At 48.9% G+C, this 22,458-nt stretch overlaps 10 protein-coding genes across 10 annotated transcripts; 4 read left to right on the forward strand and 6 right to left on the reverse strand.

The window, feature by feature from the left end:
• Nucleotides 1-1,152: 1,152 nt before the first annotated feature.
• Nucleotides 1,153-2,840, forward strand: An17g00970 (uncharacterized protein; the record flags this gene model as incomplete). Its single annotated transcript, XM_001398289.3, has 5 exons — nucleotides 1,153-1,512; nucleotides 1,565-1,619; nucleotides 1,672-2,463; nucleotides 2,527-2,745; nucleotides 2,815-2,840. The coding sequence occupies 5 exons, from the start codon at nucleotides 1,153-1,155 to the stop codon at nucleotides 2,838-2,840; spliced, it is 1,452 nt and encodes a 483-aa protein (XP_001398326.3).
• Nucleotides 2,841-3,969: 1,129 nt separating this feature from the next.
• Nucleotides 3,970-4,585, reverse strand: An17g00980 (hypothetical protein; the record flags this gene model as incomplete). The annotated part of the gene is made up of 2 exons (XM_059745442.1): nucleotides 3,970-4,126; nucleotides 4,470-4,585. 2 exons carry the CDS (start codon nucleotides 4,583-4,585, stop codon nucleotides 3,970-3,972), a joined length of 273 nt encoding a protein of 90 aa, XP_059605698.1.
• Nucleotides 4,586-4,654: 69 nt separating this feature from the next.
• An17g00990 (hypothetical protein) lies at nucleotides 4,655-5,117 on the reverse strand (the record flags this gene model as incomplete). Its single annotated transcript, XM_059745444.1, has 3 exons — nucleotides 4,655-4,768; nucleotides 4,859-4,948; nucleotides 5,043-5,117. The coding sequence occupies 3 exons, from the start codon at nucleotides 5,115-5,117 to the stop codon at nucleotides 4,655-4,657; spliced, it is 279 nt and encodes a 92-aa protein (XP_059605699.1).
• A 344-nt stretch (nucleotides 5,118-5,461) lies between these two features.
• An17g01000 (uncharacterized protein) lies at nucleotides 5,462-7,209 on the forward strand (the record flags this gene model as incomplete). Its single annotated transcript, XM_059745445.1, has 8 exons — nucleotides 5,462-5,665; nucleotides 5,727-5,874; nucleotides 5,927-6,011; nucleotides 6,060-6,185; nucleotides 6,235-6,299; nucleotides 6,411-6,584; nucleotides 6,638-6,811; nucleotides 6,863-7,209. 8 exons carry the CDS (start codon nucleotides 5,462-5,464, stop codon nucleotides 7,207-7,209), a joined length of 1,323 nt encoding a protein of 440 aa, XP_059605700.1.
• A 415-nt stretch (nucleotides 7,210-7,624) lies between these two features.
• On the reverse strand, nucleotides 7,625-8,339 carry An17g01010 (hypothetical protein; the record flags this gene model as incomplete). Its single annotated transcript, XM_001398293.3, has 3 exons — nucleotides 7,625-7,690; nucleotides 7,821-8,145; nucleotides 8,221-8,339. 3 exons carry the CDS (start codon nucleotides 8,337-8,339, stop codon nucleotides 7,625-7,627), a joined length of 510 nt encoding a protein of 169 aa, XP_001398330.3.
• A 309-nt stretch (nucleotides 8,340-8,648) lies between these two features.
• Nucleotides 8,649-9,113, reverse strand: An17g01020 (uncharacterized protein; the record flags this gene model as incomplete). Its single annotated transcript, XM_001398294.1, has 2 exons — nucleotides 8,649-8,807; nucleotides 8,892-9,113. The coding sequence occupies 2 exons, from the start codon at nucleotides 9,111-9,113 to the stop codon at nucleotides 8,649-8,651; spliced, it is 381 nt and encodes a 126-aa protein (XP_001398331.1).
• Nucleotides 9,114-9,648: 535 nt separating this feature from the next.
• An17g01030 (hypothetical protein) lies at nucleotides 9,649-10,463 on the reverse strand (the record flags this gene model as incomplete). The annotated part of the gene is made up of 4 exons (XM_059745446.1): nucleotides 9,649-9,693; nucleotides 9,825-10,037; nucleotides 10,223-10,288; nucleotides 10,377-10,463. The coding sequence occupies 4 exons, from the start codon at nucleotides 10,461-10,463 to the stop codon at nucleotides 9,649-9,651; spliced, it is 411 nt and encodes a 136-aa protein (XP_059605701.1).
• Nucleotides 10,464-10,595: 132 nt separating this feature from the next.
• An17g01040 (hypothetical protein) lies at nucleotides 10,596-12,108 on the forward strand (the record flags this gene model as incomplete). Its single annotated transcript, XM_001398296.1, has 2 exons — nucleotides 10,596-10,662; nucleotides 10,709-12,108. The coding sequence occupies 2 exons, from the start codon at nucleotides 10,596-10,598 to the stop codon at nucleotides 12,106-12,108; spliced, it is 1,467 nt and encodes a 488-aa protein (XP_001398333.1).
• Nucleotides 12,109-13,261: 1,153 nt separating this feature from the next.
• An17g01050 (uncharacterized protein) lies at nucleotides 13,262-18,538 on the forward strand (the record flags this gene model as incomplete). Its single annotated transcript, XM_001398297.3, has 1 exon — nucleotides 13,262-18,538. The coding sequence occupies one exon, from the start codon at nucleotides 13,262-13,264 to the stop codon at nucleotides 18,536-18,538; it is 5,277 nt and encodes a 1,758-aa protein (XP_001398334.3).
• Nucleotides 18,539-19,244: 706 nt separating this feature from the next.
• On the reverse strand, nucleotides 19,245-22,128 carry An17g01060 (uncharacterized protein; the record flags this gene model as incomplete). The annotated part of the gene is made up of 3 exons (XM_059745447.1): nucleotides 19,245-20,220; nucleotides 20,267-21,496; nucleotides 21,707-22,128. The coding sequence occupies 3 exons, from the start codon at nucleotides 22,126-22,128 to the stop codon at nucleotides 19,245-19,247; spliced, it is 2,628 nt and encodes an 875-aa protein (XP_059605702.1).
• Nucleotides 22,129-22,458: the final 330 nt, after the last annotated feature.

The raw sequence follows: 22,458 nt of genomic DNA on the forward strand, positions 1-22,458 counted from the left end.
CCTACCACATTAACATGTTACCATCAACTGCACCTCAGACAGGAAAGTCAATGGACACTATATGCAGTAATGTTAGCAGCGGATTTCACATATCACTAGAATATGATGAATTCTGACTCAACAAGCTTGCTCAACTCAGTCTGCACATTATCTCTAATAAACCGGTTAAAATATACACGGCAGTTGATTATGGGGTATAACTCCTACTAACTGTGGATTATGATATAGACCCAACTGCCACTAAGCAAGTAGCATATATATTCTACTCTGTTTGGATTATTCCCTAACATTGATTGATTGACTACTAGGCATGCGCAGCCTCGGGTGTATAAGAGAGAGAAGAAGATACGGAATGAGAAGGTTAAGATAAATACTAGTAGAAGAGAAAGATTCATTTCCGACATTCTTATGATTGTATAATGTTACTATAGTGTTTCTGCCAAGTAGGCCAAAAAGATATATCGATGGCTACGGAGCAGACGGGGTGACTCATATACTATCTTAGTAACATACGATATACTAGTGGCATCCGGGTGTTTATACCTAGGATCATGGTATGGCTACAATTCATGATACACCCCAGCTTGGTATCTACCGTATCGGCTGATTCATTGACTCAAATCCAAGTGGTTATTACACTCGGGACATAGTATATGCCAAACTAGCTTGGTACTCTGGGTGACATTCAAATATTTTCTGAATGTCTTCACCGACTGCTTGTTATATCCAGTTGTAGAGGGGCTAAACCTTGTGTGGACCTGTCGATCTCGGAAATACGGACTTGCAGATTTACGGGATTGCCTCCTCACCCACGAATCAACTGCTTCCGCTAACGATCAGCATCAGAATTTGCTCAATTCTAGCTGGACATTGATACATCAATCTGACCGAGGCATCTTGGCGTAACCTAGTCACGCCCTATCACATTGGCTGGATATAGCTAGTTAACTAGATGGAAGAATGCGGTGACTAAGCCGGCTGTTAAGACACCCGAGCTCATCAGGACATTTGTGATGTACAATGAAATTGGCCTCGGCTTAAAGATTCGCATGGTACCTGTGGTGATTGAAAATTGAAAAACGGCAGGCAAGAAACTGTCGAGCTTGGTGACACAGGACTTTTCTCTCATTCACTTCAACCGCATCACTCATTATGTTGCGACCTCTTTTTTCTCCCGCGCAGCGTAGCATAGCTAAGAAACGACCACTATGTTCGCCTGCAAGGGCACAATTTCTTTTCAGCACTTTCGCAAATGTTATCGATGGAAAGACCCGGGACTCTTCACAAATTCACCAGAGCATCAATCCATCAAATTGCCAGAAGCTTTGGGATGTTCCAATTGCGTCGAGGGATGATCTCCAGGATGCTATTGCATCCGCGCAGAAGGCGTTTACCACCTGGTCAGCCGTATCAGGGTCTGATCGTCAGGGTTCCATCGCTCAACTGAGGGATTCTCTTCTGTCATGCAAAGAAGATATAGCCGAGTTGCTTATGAAAGAAGCAGGCAAACCAGTAAGGCTATCCCCTCCAGACACAGTGACTTGTTACTCAAACACCATACCAGAGGATGCAAGCGACCCTCGAAGTTGACCACGCATGTGGGTTTCTGGATTACTTTGGTACGTCAGATCCCTACTTTAAGCGGACCACTGGTTAATACGTCGTTTATAGCAAATGTCAAACTTCCATCCGAAGAGGTTATTCATGAAGATGCCTCTCTTAAGCTAAGCTTGCAATACATGCCCCTCGGAGTTATTGGGGCGATTGTTCCCTGGAACTTTCCATTGGTTCTTGCCATGGCCAAGGTTGCAGCCGCCCTCGCCGCAGGAAATACCGTGATTGTCAAACCGTCTCCCTACACCCCCTACAGTATCCTCAAGGTGGCCGAATTAGCCATCCCGATTCTGCCCCGAGGTGTATTCCAGGCCATTAACGGTGATGACATGACCGGGCCAGAAATGACCCTGCACCCCGACATCAATAAAATCAGTTTCACGGGATCAACCAGAGCCGGCAAGCATATCCTGGCTGCAACAAGCAACACATTAAAAGAATGCACTCTTGAATTGGGCGGTAACGACCCGGCTATCATCTTCCCAGATGTCGACATTCAAGCCGTAGCCCAGCAAGTCGCCTTGGGTGCTTTCTTCAACAGTGGACAGTTCTGTCTTGGCAGCAAGCGTCTTTATATCCATGAGGCAATCTACAATGACTTTCGGGATGCCCTGGTTGACGTTGTGAGGACATGGAAAGTGGGACCCGTTGACGAAGATGTCATGCTAGGTCCTATTCAGAATGAAATGCAATTCAATGTTGTCACAGATATATTCAAGGACTGCAAGGCAAAAGGATACAACTTTGCCTTAGAGGGCGGCCCCAGCAACGGCCCAGGATATATCTTCCATCCTACCATCGTGGACCGCCCACCTGATGGATCAAGAATCGTCACGGAGGAACCTTTCGGTACGTGAGCCCAGTTATCCCAAGTCATTTTCATCATTAACTCAGTTGTGTTTATTTACGCAGGTCCTATCGTGCCTCTCCTGTCATGGAGCGACGAATCAGGGCTCATCTCAAGAGTCAACGACACTAAGACTGGACTTGGATGCTCAATCTGGGCCAAGGATGTGGAAGCAAGCAAGAGGCTTGCGCCAAAGATTCAATCTGGGAGTGTCTGGCTGAATAGCTTTGCTAAACCCCATCCTCAGGGTTACTTGTCCGGTCGCAAGGAAAGTGGAATTGGTGGTGAGTGGGGAATGAAGGGCTTGAAGTCGTATTGTGCGACTCAGACAATACATTACTACAAATAATTAGGCTTCTGCAGGACCCAATATAACTAGGCCGCGACATCCGCTTTGTTGGATTGTATTCTTCCAGTAATAATCCCGATTTATTAATGTGATGGTTGTCGTTGTAATTACGGTTGCTATTGAGAATATATATTCACTGAATGAACATTGGTGAAGATTCTATGGAAGAAGTCTTTATAGATGAATTAATATATAAAAAACACAGAATAATTGTCCTAGAAGAATTACGTAGTAGTCTAAGCGAATTTCCACTCTAAATAGTCCATCTGGCTATGCACGTTGTGGTATGGATTATAATGATTGCTATCGGCTATGAAAAGACTATTTTCGATATGCACCGTTTCTTCAATGAGGAATCACTACAGTAACTTATTTCTTTCACAGGGGTAATAGTAATACTGTAGCAGTAATTCCTGATACATATAAGTATTATTCTTCGCACATTATACTAATTCGCTCCCATCCGACTAGAACGTGGTGACTTCGGACATTGAATGTTTATTCTAGTCTAGTAATCATGCAACTCGGCCAGGCTCTTGATTAACGTTAATGACCGAAAACTGGAGTTCTATATATAAACGTATAATCGACACACACAACAATAGACAATAACCACAATAGAGCACACAAACTGACGAATTTTATTTAAAAACACTTCAACACGCCACTTTACACAACTTGCCCAAGCACAGCCCCGTTAAGCGGCTCTAGGGTATTCCACCGGGTAGAGAGATGTCACGGCGGAAGAACCGAAGAAGTCGATTACCGACTGATGCTAACGCTCCCCACCCCCCGCTTGGTACCAAAAATAGATGTAGGTAATAGGTATAGCATTCTCAACCAGAAGTATTGGTACGGTCCGTAACTGGTGCTATCTATAGATTGGAAAGTTGGGGTTCGGACGGGTCATGAAGTTAAGTATAGCCGGTCCAGCTAAGAGAAAATCTCGGTTGAAGAGTGGCGGAATGGTCGGGTGGATGTGGATGCGTTGTTGATGATTTTGGATCTAAGGTTTAGAATTACTACGAAGTATTGTGTTGGAAGAATAATATAGAGATGAAATGCCCTTGTTTGGACCAATTGTAGTTGACAACTTGTGACGAATAGTTGGGCGAAGGCTATCCGAGGCATGGGTCATCAGGTGCTTTGGTCTTCGCGCTTAGTCTTTGTGATTGCCTGAGCGGGCAGATGGTAAAACATTGGAGAAGTTGGCTGCAGAAGTATTCCCTGCCAAAGTGTGACACGGCGTTTTTGGACCTCCGCTGTTATCAATCATTACGATCATGGTAAGATTCGGCCGATTCAAGTTACGCTTCCTGCATGGTGGTAATGAAACCCGGAATACGAGCAGTCAAGACTTGCTAATGTCGGTGTCATTTCTCATAGGTCGACACAAAATAGCTTAGCAATTAGTACAGTGTAGCCTCGGCTGCGGCATAACAACTTGTGAATGTCATAGAACCCCTTTTGATCGGACCCTGAAGCGTTCGTGGTTAATGATCGGTAATAAACACCCCTGAAATAGCACACGATGAGTCAGTAGCGCGTAATTGATAGATTGACTGATTATCAGAAAAGTCTTTGATCTTCGATCCGTGAGGCAATGCGGTGTCTCCGCGCGGAAAGCGACAGGGGTATCGGGTTGATTGCACGGATTACGCCGTTCCTGCAGCGAGGCATACACCGTAGTCAGGATCACGATCCTGCCGCAAGACAGTGCCGTCTCCTGGATTTATCCCCGAGGTGAGTGGGAGTCTGATGCAGATGAGAGCCATCATACATTGGAGAGTGAATGAGAAAATGACCTATCTCCAGAAGCAGAGCATCACGGACTAAAAGACCTTTCATATCTCCCGAACAGTCCAGGGTGGAAATTTGATTCTTTGACTGGGTTCGCTTTTTGTTTCAGCAGCGATGCCGAGACGGAGAGAAATCGACTCGTGCGGTGCCACGAAGGCCTGGCCGCGAAGGAGAGACGAATGAAGACGTGGGATTAACTGGGGCGGAAGCAGCCGTCTGACGTTTTGGCCCGCGTGGCGCGGCCAAACCGCCTGAAACAGGGGGTCTGGACCGCATCCATTATTGGCCAGATGCACCCAGTGAGCGGATCGCCAAGCGTTCCCGGCGGTGGGCTCTTGCTATTGGCTCACCACGGCTCACTGTATATCCCCATGAAGAAAAAAATAAGTTAAAATAGCAGTCAATACGCAGCACCAGTGGCTGTACAGGTACCGGTACACGCAGCATACCATACTGGCATACGGGCATACGGGCATACCGTTTAGAGTGTATGCTAGTTACAACCATGGCAGCAGCGCGCTGAACTTTGTTTTATGGATCTGCCCCATGTCCAATGCGTGGCAGTTGTTGGTCTGGGATTAATAAGTTCAAGTCGGCACTAGATATTAGTAGATATCCCCGTCAGTGAACTCCTGACGCACCGTCCTCTCCATCGATCTTCATTTCTCGGGAATTTTCAATCGTTGCTATCTACCTTCGTTCATCACCCGTTCGTTCCTCTATTCCCGGGTTGATTCTTCACGTTCGTTCATTCCCGAAGGCAGGCCCTTCTTTGTTCTTTTAATAATCCCAGAGACCATCACTCCCTCTTTTCGAATCCCAACCCACCGTCTAATTTTCGAGTCCCAATAATGGGTGACGAAGCAAGCCACGATAACCACCTGGCACCCGCCGCGGACCATGATGTGCCTGCTGGCGTCGGAGCAAATGAACTCAGAGAGCCCCCACGAGGACGCTTGACGCCTCGTCCATCTTTTCTGGAGAACCTCGCCAGTTCCAGAGAAAAACAGTTTATGTTGGGAAGACGCAACTCTAGCGAAATCGATCGATATTTTGTATGTCAATATCTGGTCATGGATTGGGAGGGACCGTTTGGACTAACGGGATGATGAATAGCACGGACCGCGAGATCTTGATCGACACTCCAAATGGCCCATCTTCCTTCGAATGCATGGCAGTATCATGCCGAAAATGATTCTGCCACTTACCTTTGTCGCAGCTTGGGCCACCGTCATTACCTGCATCTCCAAGTTTGTCCACAACAGTAGGTTTGTCTTGATCAGATTGTGACTGGACGCTGACCCTATCTTCACCAGTCGGCATCAACGATATTCTTTTGACAGTTACCGGTTTCGTGGTCAGTTTGGCGCTGTCCTTCCGCAGTTCGACAGCATATGAGAGGTATGTCTTATCCTTTACCTACAGATAAACAGTTGTTAATCTCCATAGATGGGCGGATGGAAGAAAGTACTGGGCACTCCTCAATCAGACGTCTCGCAACCTCGCACGTACCATCTGGGTCAACACGGCAGAACGTGCAGGAGAGGAGGGCAAGGAGGATTTGCTGGCCAAACTGTAAGACGCTTCATGTCCTTGTCATCATAAATCATACTAACAAGCGTAGGACGGCCATGAATCTCATTCTGGCATTTGCCGTTTCCCTCAAACATAAACTGCGATTCGAACCCGATGTTGGCTACGACGATCTAGCCGGTCTGGTTGCACACCTCGACACGTTTGCCAAAGAAGCCCACGACCGCCAAGTGGTTCAGCCCCCAAAAAAGACGCCATGGAAGTCAGTCGGTGAATACCTGGGTGTTTCCTTTGCCGAGTCCAACCCGAGAAAGCTTGTCAAGCGGTCCAAGAAGCCCTTGGGCCATCTTCCTCTTGAGATCTTGAACCATCTCTCCGCATACGTCGACCGGTGCATCGCCAACAATACTCTCAACGTCAGTCTCCACCAAGGACAAGCCAGTATGTACCTCATCCCCAATAACTTTTCGGAATATACCTTCTAATTTTCACAGTCACCGCTCTGTCTACCCTGAACGAAGTCCTCACCGGCACCGAACGCGTCCTGGATACTCCTCTTCCCGCCGCATACAGCATCTCCATCGCCCAGATTGCCTGGATCTACGTCCTCGTGCTGCCCTTCCAGCTGTACGACTTTCTTGAATGGGTGACCATTCCGGCTTCCGTCGGTGAGTATTCCCATCCAGTCAACAGAATTCTCTGGTCTAATAATATAACAGTTGCCGCCTACATCATTCTTGGACTCGCCTTCATCGGCAGCGAAATTGAGAACCCCTTCGGCCAAGATGTCAACGATCTCCCTCTTGATACTTACTGCCGCCAGCTCGCCGTCGAGCTTGATATCATCACCGCCATGCCCCCGCCCAAACTGGACGAGTTCGGCACGCGCGAGGACAACTTCGTCCTCTTCCCTCTCAGCACATCCGGATACCCTGAATGGAAGGACCGCTCGGTCGAAGAGATTCGCGCCGCTCTGAGGGCGAAGGTGGTGGCCAATTACCCGTCCGCAGCGATGTCGGATGCGGCAACGATGATAGGAAGTGTGCGAAGCAAGCAGTCTGTTTAGTGTGGTAGAGAGGCGATGGGTTAAAAGTTCAAAAGCAAGGATAAGAGGGTAGATTGTTTTGATTGATGTTTTGGGTGGTGTTCAACAAGCATGAGAGTCTGGTGTTCTGTTTAAACAAAAAAGAGGATTATATCATGTGTATCTATGGTTGGTTGGGTCGGTCATTCGTTACTATACTTGGGTTGGTCTTTCGATGTGAATATTTTGGGATCTATTTGATAGATCATACTACTTGCTTAACTGGGTATATGCATAGCTGCTATATCGTACATGAATACAATGCGACCATAATGTGGAATACCACCAGCACCGCAACACAATCCTTGCCACACCCGTCCCCTTCAGCCACTGCCATCTTCGCAGACAGTGACCGTCAGATACAGTGAGACCCTTTCTCTACCAAAAAGCAAAACCTCTATACGCACTCTAGCCCGATCGCCGGGACGGCACTCCCCATTAGACTGTGTCCGCGACCATTGAGCTATATACTCCATCATCCAGCAACAACCCCCACCAAACCATATCGACAGAAATTCTCCATATCACGGAACAAACACCTCCCCCCCACCCCCATTTACCAGCGCCCCCAAATAATTCCCCTTCGCACACACCCTCCACGCCACACTGCTCCCCCCTGCCGCATCACCACCACCATTTGTATTCGTACCCGTACTCCCTCCAATCCACGAACTCAGCGCCGCTACAACAGCCGCCGCATCGTCGCGCGGTACGCGTGCCCATACTGTGCTTCCTGATCCCCCTGTTTTCCCTCCTTCGGTGGATGACGACGACGACGGCGGCGGAGAAACCTTAAGAATATCAAGGGGTATAGTAGTCCCCATTAACCCGAGGAACTGCGATAGTGCGGCGGAGAGATATGTTCGGGCTGTGAGGGGGTCGAGGGGTGATGTGGAGGTGGAAGGAGGGTTGGTTACTCTATTAGTTAAGTTAGTTAGAGTTCTGGTTAATGAGTATACAAGGAGAAGGGTAGGGTAGGGATAGGGGACGTACAATTGGAGTTTCAGGTATGTCCATGTTGGTGTGCGCGAGGTGAAGTGGATGGTTTTGGGGGAGGAGTCGGATGTGGTGGTGGTGGGAGATTTGCGTTTTGATGTTGTGGTTGTTGACATTGTGGGTATTATTGTAAGGGGTGTGAAGTGGGTAGATAGGAGGTGAGTTGAAGGAGGTAGGTAGGGATTGAGTTGGATTGAATTGGAGGATATGCGATGCGATGCGATGCGATGCGATGCGGGCGGAGATTGTTGTTGAACTTGGGAAGAAAAGAAAAATCCCCGTGATGTGATGTCACGGCCGGCGGTGCGCGATTGCGGGAGCGGTACAACAATCACTGAATATGAAAATAGATATAAAGTAGGCATTTATTTGCTTAACCAATTAATTAATTGAAATATATTTACATATACAGTTAACCAAAACCATTATTTTTGCATTACAGCCCCCTCTAATATCCCCCGCGCCCTTCGTAAATACTCATCTTCGCTCTGCTTCCCGATAACCAGCTCCGAAATAGCAAGTGTCTTTTCTCGGGACTTTAATCCACGGATAACTTCTACGTTGGATTTGGGGACTTGGAAGATCTGGATTTATTATTGTTATTAAATATTTCAAATAGGATTGCAGAGAAATCTGGTAATTCTTGAATGAGAGATGGGTGTGCTAACCTGCGCCAAAACACGCGACACGGCTGCATTCGCCTCGCCCTTCCTAGGCACTGCGGCGACGCATACATCTACCCTGTCGGTTCCGATGGCGGTTATGCCTTCCCGGTTGCTTGAGGCGTTTGGCTTCACGTGGCAGGATATTTGGAGGGTGTAGAGAGGGTTGTTGGGCCGGGATTTGGTGGTCGCGGTTTGGATTAGGCGGAGGAGGGGGGATGTGGACATTGTGTTGGTTTAGTTAGAGAAGGTATGATGGCGTGGATGGAACTATGTTGGGATTGAAGATAGGCCTCAATCATGAAGTGATAGTGGATAGTTAGAGTAGATGTAGGTTGTCTGGTGGATGTGGATGATGGATGCGGGTTAGAAGTACTATATCTGGGACCGATTATTGGCTGTGAGATGCGGGATGTATATGGCTCCGAATAGGATCATTTAGTGCACAACTAATTACTCTACAGTACTCATGATACTATGTTGTGATATGCACTGATAGCCATATTATTGTAAGCAGATTATTTATTACTATGGTAGGATGGGTTACTATTACTATAGTCTGCCTGTAAGAATGGCCACTGTCTATCCTAAGGCATCAAGAACCGCGGCTGAGCGATGAGTTACAGCTACAATGCAATAACTTCAGTTCATGCGGGTCCACACTCAGTGTTACTCCATAACAATACCAGAGAGTCAATGGTCTGTTCCTTAACATACCAAGTTGTGCCTCGCTGCTGGCTGCCGCCCTGCTTCACCAACTTGCTCACCTCCAGCCTCTTGTGAGGGCATTAACAGCGAACATCCCAGCCTGCAGTACAGAACAAAGACAATCCCCATGTTTAGTCACAATACCTCACCCAGCCGCTATATTCAATATCCATTGAGCTATGAAAGCAACAATAGGGGCCCACCCAAGAACAAAGGTCCATGTATTGATACCTTTGTTACTACGGGGCCCCGGGTTTCAGGGTGGACCCTATCACTGAGGCAGATCCAGCCTCCGGGATTCTGATTGGTCGAGTCAGATCTATAAGGCTCAGTGACTGCTATATTGATGGCTGGTGTACTGAGGTACGCTGTCATGACCAGAGAGAAGTATAGCGGGGGTAGCTGTGATATTGGCGATGGTTGCTTAACGATGCTGATTGTCAACTTCAGTAGATATTAAGCTTTGCGGGATTGCGTATCCAAAGACAATTGGAATATAGGCATGATTAGATTCGTTGGATAGAGCGGTAGCCGCTCAATCTCTCATCTTCGGTAGAGATCAAAACGATCGTCGGAGCCGCAGAAACGGCTATCCAAAGGCATCATCTAGGAATCTTCGAAGAGCGCACAAGAGTATACCAAGTGAATTCCTCTCCTCCAAATCGAACAATGAGATTCTGCTCATGGACCATACCCTATGTAGAGCTCTATGCCAGCCCCTCTATTAATTGTATGTTGATAAATAGACAATGGTCCCCCCGAACACAGACGTCTCTGTCGAACGTCCTCCTCTTGCGAGATCTTCAAGTTCAACTGCTTCATCTGCTTCGTGAACAGTCTCTCTGTGGTTTCGTACTCTTCGTCGTTCATATTCCTTCGTGGATAGTAGCAATCGTCAACTGAGTGCCAGTTTCAAGCTTCATTTCTCTCATACAATCTTTCGGAAAGGCTTCTCTTCTCTAAATCGTTTCCAGTCGTGATAATCGACATACCCATCTCAAGATGGCCATCTTTTCTTCCGAAAGCACCAACGCTTTCCAGAACATGTTGACCCAGGACTATGCAATGAGTTAGTATACATCCGCAGTCGGGGTCAAGAAACTAACAATAACCAGTGCAAGTTTCTCATCAAGAATCCATTCAATCTTCCTACCGTGAGGCGTGCCAAGCCCAAGCCGACTCGGGCGACTTTACTTCTTTCCATCCTGATCAGCAAGACTGGTCATGGGATAAGCTGCCCGACATCCTCTATCAGCTCAAGCCCACCGGCCCTAAGAGCAAGATTGAGCCGCCGACTATGCCCTACCCCATCAACGGAAAGTTCCTGCGCGACATCCCCACCTTGCCCGACCACATTGCTTCCGACGTTGACGAGTTCCGCGTGGAAGCCTGGATGCGCCTGGATAGACGGATCCGCCTCAGCGATATCGTCGACCGCATGAACCCTGAGTTCCGCATTGCCCCCAACGCACTGCAGCAGCGCGGCGGACGTTTCAGACAGGCGTTCGGTATGTTGGCCTGGGATTCAGGCAATAAGCTGAGTCGCGAGCTTGAATCCAAGTTGATGCAGACTTTAATGGAGCATGGCATTGATCCTAACCTTAATACCACTCGGGGACTTACTCCCGGCCTGATCATTCCGGCCCTGGGTGAAGCTGGCGGACGGATCCCTCTCCCACCTACCTACTCCTTGGAGAAGCGCAAGAAGCGGAAGCGCTGTATGCGGGCTACTGGACCCAAGAGGCCCAGGAAGATGCCCAAAGTCCAAGAGCAGATGCTTGTCGATACAGCAAAAGAAGCTCTGCGGGTGTTCCAGAATGTCGGACCAGCGCCATCTCAGAATGGATTCGGCAGCGAAATTCCTACCACCTCTGAGACCACCCAGATTATGATGCCCGGTGAAAGTGTGTTCGCCGTTGAGATGGCCGCTCCCGCCACGATTCCCGTCCCGATTACGGCCATTGTTCCTGACGTGAACGAATCGAAGGTCGACGAGGACTGGCCAATGTCTGATGCGGTCCAGGTCAATGAGCCCGAGCCTCTATACAAGCTTGTTCCCGCCGAGCAGCACTTGGATAGAATGACGGGGCCACTGCCCGTGTTCCGGGGTGAGGTCCCGGACATGGAATTGCCTGGGGCCGTATGCCCTATGGACCTCGACATGACTCTGGGTGCTAAGAACCCGTGGAGCGATGGGTACCGGGTCCTGGAGACGGTTGGTCATTGGACAAAGATCGAGCCAAAGTCAACCAATGGCCTAAAGCCAGGAAAGACTGGCGATGAAACACTCTTCAACCCATATGAAGAGATGTCACTCCCGACTCCCATCAAGGCCAAGGGCCACAAAGCGGACATCAAGGCAATGCAGCCAACCGGTGGGCTGTTCTTGATGAAACAGCCCCTGGTCCTGGATGCATTGCCGAGCCCTATCCAGGTCGCTCTGTTCAACCATTGCTTCCGGGAGTTGAATGTCGGGGAGCGTTATTTTTTCAATCTGCCATTCTTTGGCCCGTGAACAAGCTTCACAATATCGGTCTTGACTTGGAGCGGTTCGATCTCATTGTATCTGCGCTTGGCTAATCCTTTCAAAGTCAATCTGTCTATCTATCTTTCTTTTATTTTCCTGTCACATTTTCTTTTTCTTTTTTCTTTTCTTTTTCTTTCTTTCTTGTTTCTGTTTCCTGTTTCAATCCTTAATATGGAGTTTTCTGGTCTTATTCAACAGCGAAGGAGAGAGAGGTTAAGATAAGGTTGGGCGCCAAGATGGTTGCCGCGGTTGGTTTGGCTCCATTTGAATCTTTATTTGTTCTTGTAGTATTTGTCGCGCGCAGACGGAAAGACGTGGTTTATGAAACGAATACCCTCGATGTACTGTTACTTGATGTTTAGGCAGTCAGCCAGATAATTGATACCTTTCATGCAAAACACGCTTCCGATCGGACTAGCCTCACAACTGCTTCAGATGACGCTGTCTGACAGCTTCGATCACGGAGGAAATGTGAACCTGGAAGCTTCCTGCCGAGTTTAATATTATTATAGAGATGATCCCACGTCAGATTCGCATCGTGTCACCCATGTGATATATCCAAAAGGTCTGAGAGATCGGCGGGTTCCGCATACACGCCTATATCAGACTCGTGCTAAGTGGATTGCACGGGTATCGCCATTACTGAGACTATTCATGCAGAAGAGAGCCCGCAGATTGCCTCAAATTGTCCGTCAGACCTTCTCCACTTCGTCTTCGTTTCCACCTCATCTCTACTTTTATACTTATTTTGCTGAGTGACCAGATTAGTCATCCTCTTCTTGGTGGGGGTGGTCTCCGACCGCCTTGGCTGCCGGCAGAAACAGGCATAATCATCATCTCCGCCTTATTAGTCGCGTTGTTCTGGTAGCGCCTCGCTTCGTTTTTGCGCGTTGCCTGCGCGTGTCTTTGTTTTGAGAAAACTGCTTATCCAGAGAATATATCTTTTTTGCTCATTTTTTGTTGCTGTCTAGTTCAGCGATCATTTGTGTGGCTGGTGAAGTGACCAAGAAACGGACATGCCATATCCGTCCTGCCGTTTTGAGATATTCTCAGGCACCGGAAATGGTCTTTAAGAGTGCTTGAGTAGTTTGGAATTTCCACCACCGCTGATATCCAAAGCCAGCCTGACTGGCCCATTGAAATGGAGCCTGGCGGAGACCCTCTAGATTGGACGGTCGATGAAGTGGTGCAATTCCTATGTCGAAATCCGCAGACACCATGGTCTCGGTCATCATCGCGTGCTCCAAGACCGGACCCTATCACCTTTGAAGCTACGCTTCGGGAGAATGAAATCACCGGCGAGGTGCTGATGCATGATGTAGACAAAGAGACACTACGGGAGGACCTTGGCGTGAGAGCTCTTGGCCATCGTAGCTCTATACTCATGGCAATACGCTATATCCAGCGAAAGTCTCTCAAGTTCCAGGAATCCAGGAATCTAGGCACTTTGTCTGAAGACCACATCGACTACGCGAACCCGGTTGTCCCCCGACTAGTCTCCCCAGTGTACCATCCGCCTCCATCTCACAATTTGACACCACAACGAGGGCTTCACGAAAGTGCCCGTCTTCAGACTTCTTCACCCAAGGCCTCGCCGCAAGAGCCTTCCGGGAATGTCCCCAAAGCTGATTCTGAACGTAGAGCTGGTTCTGTGGAGCATCACAAGCCAAGCGAGGCTGCAAGTCGCCCAGGTATTTTACAGAGAAATGAGAGAAACGCCTGGTCACCTTCAGAACAACCACCTGAAAGACGCATTCGGCCTGGCGAAGATTTGGTTGTCGATGCCCATGGCAAGAAACGACGAAAGCTAAATCTTAGTGCCATGACTCAGGACGAGACTGGCCCTGATGTTTCAAGACAGACAAACAGACCTAAAAGTCCCACAGAGTGGTACCTGGGTCCAGAAAAGCTCAATGTTTCCAGACTTTTCTATACATCTGACCCGGACTCCGACCCAGCAGAACATGACCAGACCTTCTCAATGACCGCCTCCAGACTTCCAGTTGGCCGGCGCAGATTCGTGAACCAGAGGCTTATCTATTTCCACAAGCAGCGGCCCGTGAAGCTAAGCTCCACGCAGTCAGCATTGGTTCCTTATCGAGAATTGACCAAGCAAAAAAGTAAGCCATCGAAGAAGGAAGTAGTCATAGGCCATAGCAACCCAAGGCCTTGCACCTTGTATACTGTGCATAATGGCAGAGTCACAGTCACTAGAGACGAACTACAGAGGTGGCCGCAATTAGTTCAGTCGGAGGAGGCCGATAGCGGGGGCGCAAAGGACCATGATCCCTTTGCCTACCTGTTACAAAAATACCCCGCACAAAATGATGATGATGATGGCCTTGATACTCTTCCCCTCTATGGAGACTCAGGATCGGAGGGTGAGTTCGATGATGACATATGGCAGGAAATTGAGGATGAACGCCGGGAACCATTGCCACGGCAAACAACCCTCACATCTGCTGAGATTAAATCTATCATTGCAAGTTGCATTTCAGAATATGAGAACAACTGGCTGCAAGATGGAAGGACAAGAGAGGAGCCAAAGGCACGAAGAATTTGGCTATCTTCTAGGAGAGGTAAAACCACCAATGAACAAATCAAGACTATCACCCGCGACGTTAGTCTTCTAGAACGGCGTCTAGGTGTATTCACAAAAGCAATAGAGGAAAGTGAATACGCATCACGGAAAGAGCTACAATTACAATGCCGAAGTTTGGAGAACACCGTCATCAACATCCAGAAGCAAAAGTGGCTTATATCCGTTCTTGAACTCGAGCAGTGTCCGCCGAAGATGGCTTACCCTACGAGGCCTTTGCCTCCCATACGGCAAAGCATTGACGAGGATGGAGAGTCGCTTGGCTCGGAAACCGATCATGGCGCTGTTGATGACGACTCTCTTGACGATTTCATTGAGGATGACGTTTTCCGCAAAAGCCCTACCCCTTCGTCGGACGACGATGATATCATTAGTCCTTCTGGAAAAAGGCGAAAATTCAGGACTACAGCACATCCTTTCGTTGAGTCCAGTTCCCCCTCCCCTCCGCCACTTCCTGAAGGACCAATAGAGACTATTGACCTGACTGGCGATGATCCACTGCCTGAAGAGGATGACTTTACCGTTGAGACGCCCCCATTGAACCCAGCGCGACAGACGCCGCAATCTGAACACGTCTTGTCAAGAGAAATCTCTCCTGCACCAAAGCTTCCTCCTAAAGTGTATGTCGAGATACCGAATGTCGTGATACCGAAAACCGAGATACCGACACCATCGAAACAAGATGGCATCGCACAGTCAGTTGCAAGTTCCGCAAGGCCTCATCTAGACAGTTTAGAGGACCTGCCCGAAATAAACGATTTTAACAAACTCAAGGGAATCGGTTGGAGGCTCTTGGAGGAGCGTTATGACCGGTGCAGACTCCTGGCAAAGTTGATAGCATCACTCGCAGATGAAGAACGACAGAGATTGACTAGGATGGTTCCGACATATGACATAAAAAGCCTGCAAAGCCTCACAAACACTGCTTTGAAAAGACTGTGGAAAAGCAAGGAAACAATATCAGGGCTGACACCTGATGAGGCTAGTTTCGCCATGCGCACGGCATCACTCTTTATTTCATGGATAAATTGCGCTCATTATCACGTGAAGGGCTTCCCAAAAACCCATGTTTGGGAGGCAAAAGAACGTGTCTCGGATTTCCCCGAGTTTTACAAGGAACTCTCCTGCCGCTTGGATGCGTATCAAACCTGGGATATAAACCGGCAACAGACCGCCGCGACTGTTTCTGACTCACCCCACAAGAAAAGGAAACGGGAAGTGAAGGAAAGTCAAGCTGCAAAAATGAATCAAGAAATCGCCAAACTTCGTGTTGCTCATCAAGAGAAGTTGCGGCAGAAGCTTGAACGCAAACTGGAAAGCATGGGTGTCAGCAATACCGATGCCACTCGCCAGGCTGTCAGTTTTGGCGATCCTGTCATCTACTTGGACCCTCATATCGGACAGCGTGTCAAGCCTCATCAATTGCATGGCATCCAATTTATGTGGCGAGAGCTGACTGAGGATGGTGGAAAACATCAGGGCTGTCTCCTAGCTCATACAATGGGCTTGGGTAAAACGATGCAGGTCATCTCCCTCCTTGTTACAATAGCTAATGCGGCTGCTTCTAAGAACCCTTGGATAAAGAAGCAAATCCCAGACAACCTCCTTCGATCCCAGACCCTCATTCTTTGCCCGTCGTCACTGATCGAGAACTGGTACGAAGAGTTCATTATGTGGACCCCTAAGGATTCAGCCATCGGACCTGTGAACAAAGTGACCAGCTCGGCTTCTCTCGCGGAAAGGCTGAACACTGTGGCTCTTTGGAATGATGAAGGCGGAGTACTTCTTATCAGCTATGACATATTTCGGACATGGGTCTATAATAAAGAAACAATCAGGAGAGGCAAGCCTCTCTCGGAAGAGGAGCATGAGAACATTAAGAAGTGGCTTCTAGAAGGAGCTAACATCATTGTTGCTGATGAAGCCCATAAGATGAAGAACCCAGCTTCTGCAATTACTCTTGCGGCCATGCAGTTCCGCTCTCAGAGCCGCATTGCATTGACTGGCTCTCCTCTTGCGAACAACCTTGTGGATTACTTTACCATGGTCAACTGGATTGCGGGAGGTTATCTAGGAGAGTTCACAGAGTTCAAGGCTAACTTTGTAGAGCCTATTGAGGAAGGTCTGTACGTGGATAGCACATATAGCGAGCGGCGGCGGTCTCTTGTGAAGCTTCAGGTCCTGAACAAAATTCTTGAACCAAAGATCAACCGGGCTGATATCTCTGTCCTTGAGGGCAGCTTGCCTCCCAAGGTCGAATTCGTCATTACTGTTCCATTAACGGATGTGCAAAAGTCTGCATACGATCTATACGTGCAGTCGATTCTAGAGGGCAGCCAAGATTTTAGCAGGATGAAGCTACTGTCTTGGCTAGCCGTTCTGGGTCTGTGTTGCAATCACCCAGCTTGTTTCAGAGATAAGCTTCTCAGCAGAGCCAGCGATGCTCAGAAGCTTGATAGAATGATAGACGGCGCCGCGATCGAACCAGCCCCTGGTGACGAGCCTATCACGCAGCTGGGCCTGGACGTTGAGGGTCTCGTTTCAAAACAAGAGCAGCTTTTCTCTACTGTTCCTGATATGAGCGCCGCAACACTGTCATGTCGAGCCGAAATTCTGAACAGGATCATCGCAGAGTCTGTCCGGGCTGGAGATAAAGTGCTTGTGTTTTCACACAGCATACCTACGCTCAACTACGTCGAGAATGATATTCTCAAGGCATTTGGTTGGAAATATTGCCGTCTAGATGGAAGCACTCCAATGGCCAGCCGACAAGCTGCTACCAAGCAGTTCAATCAAGGCTCTGCAGAGGATGTATACCTAATTTCCACCCGTGCTGGCGGCCTAGGCCTAAACATCTTCGGTGCTAACCGTGTCATCATTTTCGACTTCACATTCAATCCCGTCTGGGAGGAACAGGCTGTCGGACGTGCCTATCGCTTAGGTCAAAAGAAGCCCGTCTTCGTCTACCGATTCATTGCAGGCGGAACTTTCGAAGAGGTCATGTACAACAAAGCCGTCTTCAAAACCCAGCTTGCTTTCCGTGTCGTCGACAAAAAAAACCCAATTCGCCTAGCCACCAAGTCCCTCGGAGAGTATCTCTTCCCAGCGAAGCAAACACCGCAGCAAGACGTCACAGAGTGTCTCGGAAAGGATCCAGAAGTCCTAGACAAGATCATCCGCGCAGACGCTCACGCCGATGAAAACCAAAGACTAATTCGAAAGATCAAACTCACAGAGCTGTTTCAAAAGGACGACAACGACAAGTTGACCGAGGATGAGAAAAATGCTGCTCAGCAGCAACTCGATGATGAGCGGCTCAAGCGGACTGATTACGAAGCCTACCAGAGGATGATCATTGAAAGGCAAAGAATGGCCTTAGCACAGGGCACCGGGCCTTATGGCACAACTCCAGCAATGCACCCTGGCCAACTGCCGCCTCAGCTACCTCCACAGCCTTTTGCGCCTCAGCCACCTGCACCTGCACCCCAGCTTACCATCCCAGCTAGTGCACACAATGTTGGCCCTCCGGCTCTGGCTCCAGACACGAGCATCACGCAACAAGCTCCGCAAACTCCCGTAGCGATCCCTGGCCTGACCTTGACCAGTCCGGACCAGGCTCATGCTCTGAGCACTCCTGTGACGCCAGGAAACAACACTAATTCCAGTCTCCTTACTCACAACACCTCTGCTACAGCTGCATCAGCACAAACTTACAACGGCGGTGGCAGCACTACCGAGGGCTCAAGCGCGATAAGAGATCGATCAGAGTCACCTGAATCTTTGCAGGATCATAATAAGCCAAGCTGCAGGCCTCAGTGAGAATACCTCTATTTTTTCTTTGCACATCATATCAGTTCTTTAGCCCAAATCACAGCAGAAGACTACCATCCCGCTTCATGTCGCCGGTCTACTTTCTAAACTTACCTCCACATTTTCATTCCGTCAAAGCTACTTTGTCCTTCCCTATTTTACCATTTCCTTATTCCACAGTACATACCTTGCATCCCCGTGAATACCCTCTTCCAACGAAAGATGACACAAGATACCTTCCATTCTTGCTCCTATTTGGCGTTCCTTCGAGATTGTATTAGCGAAATGCACTTCTGCTGCTACGGCGGCGGCAAGCTCACTCTTCATTTTCTTTTTGTTATCTTTGATCTCACTTCACTCTTTGTGTCTCGTACATAGAATTAATGTGATTGAAGAATATGAATCATGATGCTACTAGTAGTAACTTTAATTAGGAGTATTGTCTTTGGTTGGTACTATGGGGTGATGGTTAAGTAGTAGTGGTAGTAATGGATTATTCGTAGGAGTGGAAGGTGAGTTCAGAAAAGAGTTAGTGATGAGTCCACGAGTGAGCGTGAGCTAATGATGTGTGAGATGTATCTCCATTCAGGTTACGCTTCTATCATGTAAAAATAGAGTAGATGGAGATCTGAAGAGGTAGTAAAATCCCGAAAGAAATATAGCTCACATAGCACTCAGTCTTGAAGAAGCAGGTAAGTAAATTGCATGAAGAAATCTACTTCAACAACTTCTCCAAATCTGCCACCCTCGTCGCTCTATCATCCACCTTTTTCCTCGTCGCTGTCTCCCTGAACGCCTCGAGCATCAACTTCCGCTTATTCTCCTGAATAGCCAGCACACGATCCTCAATACTATCCTCCATAACAAGTCTCCACACAGTAGTTTCGCGTGTCTGACCCAGCCGGTATACACGATCGACAGCTTGGTCTTCGATGGCGGGAGCCCACCAGCTATCGCACAGGATAGCCTGGTTAGCTGCCACGAGGTTCAAGCCAACGCTGCAGACGCTCAAGCTAGCGAGGAGGACAGTGCATGATGGATCGGTGGAGAATCGCAGGGTGGAGTTATCACGACTGATGGAGGACATTTTGCCGTCGATGCGGGCGAAGCCGATGCCGTGGCGGAAAAGGTGGGGTTCGATGAGGTCGAGGAAGGAGGTCCATTGGCTGAAGATGACGGTTTTGGTCCCTTGTGCTTGGCCCTTTGCTGTGAGGATCTTGATCAAGGCTTCGATTTTGCTGCTGGGATTGTCGGGGTCGGCGTCGACAGTGTCGGTGCTTTCGCCCATTTCGACGGCGGGAGAGACCAGGGTGGTAGTGTCTTGAATTTCGGCGCGGCACATGGGACATTTATGTTGGCGTTCGATGACTTGTTCGATGCAAGGTCGGTCGAAGGCGTGTGCGCAGGCGGTGATTACGGGCTGTTCGAGATTGTCGAGACAAATGGGGCAGGTGTCTTGGCTTTCGATGCGGATTTGGAGCATCTCTTGGAGGGCTTTGATGTTTTCGGGTGTAAGGGGGACGACTTTGTTGTTCTCGAGGAGGTCGGCGAGCTTGTCTAGTCGGTTCTTGCAGAGGGCCCAGTGGTTGCAGACTTGCCGGAGACGGAGAATTACTTCGAGAAGGTGGGAGTAGTTGGTGTTAGATTTGTCTTTGAATTTGAAGTCCAGGAGCATGCCCTTGGCCTCGGATCTGCGGGGTGTCAGTTAGGATCAAGGAAGTTGGTCGGGATACGTACTGGAACATGTCGTATTTCTCTTGCTCGTGGGTGTGGAACTTGATGCGCAGGATGCGTGAAGTGAGGGGCGGCAAGCGCAAGTTCACAAAGTTCATGTCCTTTCTGCGACGTAGGCAGATAGTAGTCATCAGGGCTTGGAGTAGCAGGCGGGAATCAGGGTCTCCGGACAATAGAGGCCGGATCAGGACACTGTTGAAGACGGCCAAATCCTCGAGGCCACCGGTGAGTCTCAAAAAGCGCACCTGCGAGTAGAGGTCCTTGAGTGTGTTGACAATGGGCGTTCCTGTAAGTGTCCATCGTGAGCCCGCCCTCAGGTTGCAAGCTGCCAGGGCACCCTTTGACCGTGGATTGCGGATGGTATGCCCTTCATCAAGAACGACACGACGCCAATGGATGGAAAAGAGACCCTTCTTAGGAGGTGCCTTGGCATTCGGGCTGTACTCCATGGCCAGTGCACCGTAGCTCGTAACAACGACATCATACTGGTCAAGGTTGCTTGCTTCCTTCTTCCCTTGCCCATGGTATATAAGCACCTTCGGAGCTTTGTCGCTATGAGTATGAACAAGCGCCTGGTTTCGCCAATTGCTCATCACACCAACCGGGGCCACGATCAGTGTGGTTCTGGAGGACTCCGGAGTCTTGGGCTGAGAATTGAACCTTATTAGGGAAAGGATCTGAATAGTCTTTCCCAATCCCATATCATCAGCCAGTATACCACCGCTCGCAAGAGGCGGAGCCTGCGTCATAGAGTAATTGGTAGCAATATTGGTGTACTTGTTACCATTCTTCTTCCAGAGCTGCACGACATCACCCCCATCGCCAGGAAGACTCGGATTCTCCTTAGCAATCATCCAAGCAAGCCCCTGGCGCTGATACGGAAGAAGTTCTGTCGCCAAAGCAGCCGGAGACTCCGCCATCGGCATATTTTCCAAATCGGATTCCTTCATGCCAAAGTCCTCCGCGACATGGCCGATATCGCGTGGATTAAAAGTGCTGCTCTGGCCAATGAGTTCCTCCAGATTCTCACCTTCAACCAGCCCTTCCCCAGTGAAGAGATTCGAATAGCCCAATGCATTCTCTCCCTGGAACTGCTTCCCTTTGCCCTTGGCAAGCGATCTCGCCAACTTCGCCGCCTCCTTCCTTGCCTTCTCCCGTTCCTTCTCTAGTTTCTTCTCATTGCGCTCATTCTGCTTGAACCCTCCAAGAGGCAAATTATCCATTTCCATCCGACTCTTTAGCGCCTGTCTCGCCTCCGTGTGACTAGTCCCAAACAGCTTGAGGGAAATTGGGCAATCAAAAGCGCCAATCACACCGGTCAAAACACCATCAACAACAAGAGACCTATCATCCTACACCAACCCCAGAAAACCACGTCAAACAGAGCCCCAAACCAATTCAAACTACACATTACAATCTAAGAAAATATTACTCACCAAATACTTCGCCAACTTAGCCGCCACCGTCCGCGGAATATGGCCAATCTGCTGCCCCATGACATTATCCACGCGGATAGCATTCGAATCATACGGGTTCCCCGGGTCGCGCACAATACGAACATGCTCCCCGATCGTAGCATGTCCGCGATAGTACCGCACGCCGACGATCTTGGCTTTCAGGTCCCCATAATGAATGTATGTGGAAGCATCATCGCCAGCATCTTGGCTTCCTTGGATGAGATCTGTTGCTTGGGCGTCGTCTTCGTCCTCGCCTGATTGGCTAAGGGGCACGAAGGTCGTGTCTTGGCCGAAGCGTTGGCCATTGATGGTGGTGCGGGGAGTGGGATGATGTCGTGTGTTGTTGGTGGCTTCGTCGGTGGTGAGATCGACCTGCTCGAAGCCGCGCTTCCCTGGGGTGCGACCCATGATGGGGGATGGTGGTGTAGATGGTGAGATGAAGGACGAAAGTTGATAGATAGAATCGGGGATGTCACTGATAAGTTTACTCGATAAGAAAGCGGAGAAACGCGCTAAATCGCGGCCCCATGTGACTTGGGTGGATACTACTCCATACTTAAAAGTGACAGTTGTTTCAATTCATTTCTCGTAGATGATATTGAGAGGAAGATCTATTCTATTCTCTGCATTTACCTCGTTATTCTGCAGCGTAAGTCTTAGTGCTGATCTACCATTCTATATACGAGAACGCTAGCTATGCAACTAACCGCACACTAATTTAAATCCCGATGCCAAGAG

Source organism: Aspergillus niger (genome assembly GCF_000002855.4).
Source record: "Aspergillus niger supercontig An17".
In the NCBI taxonomy this organism is placed as follows: Eukaryota; Fungi; Ascomycota; class Eurotiomycetes; order Eurotiales; family Aspergillaceae; genus Aspergillus; species Aspergillus niger.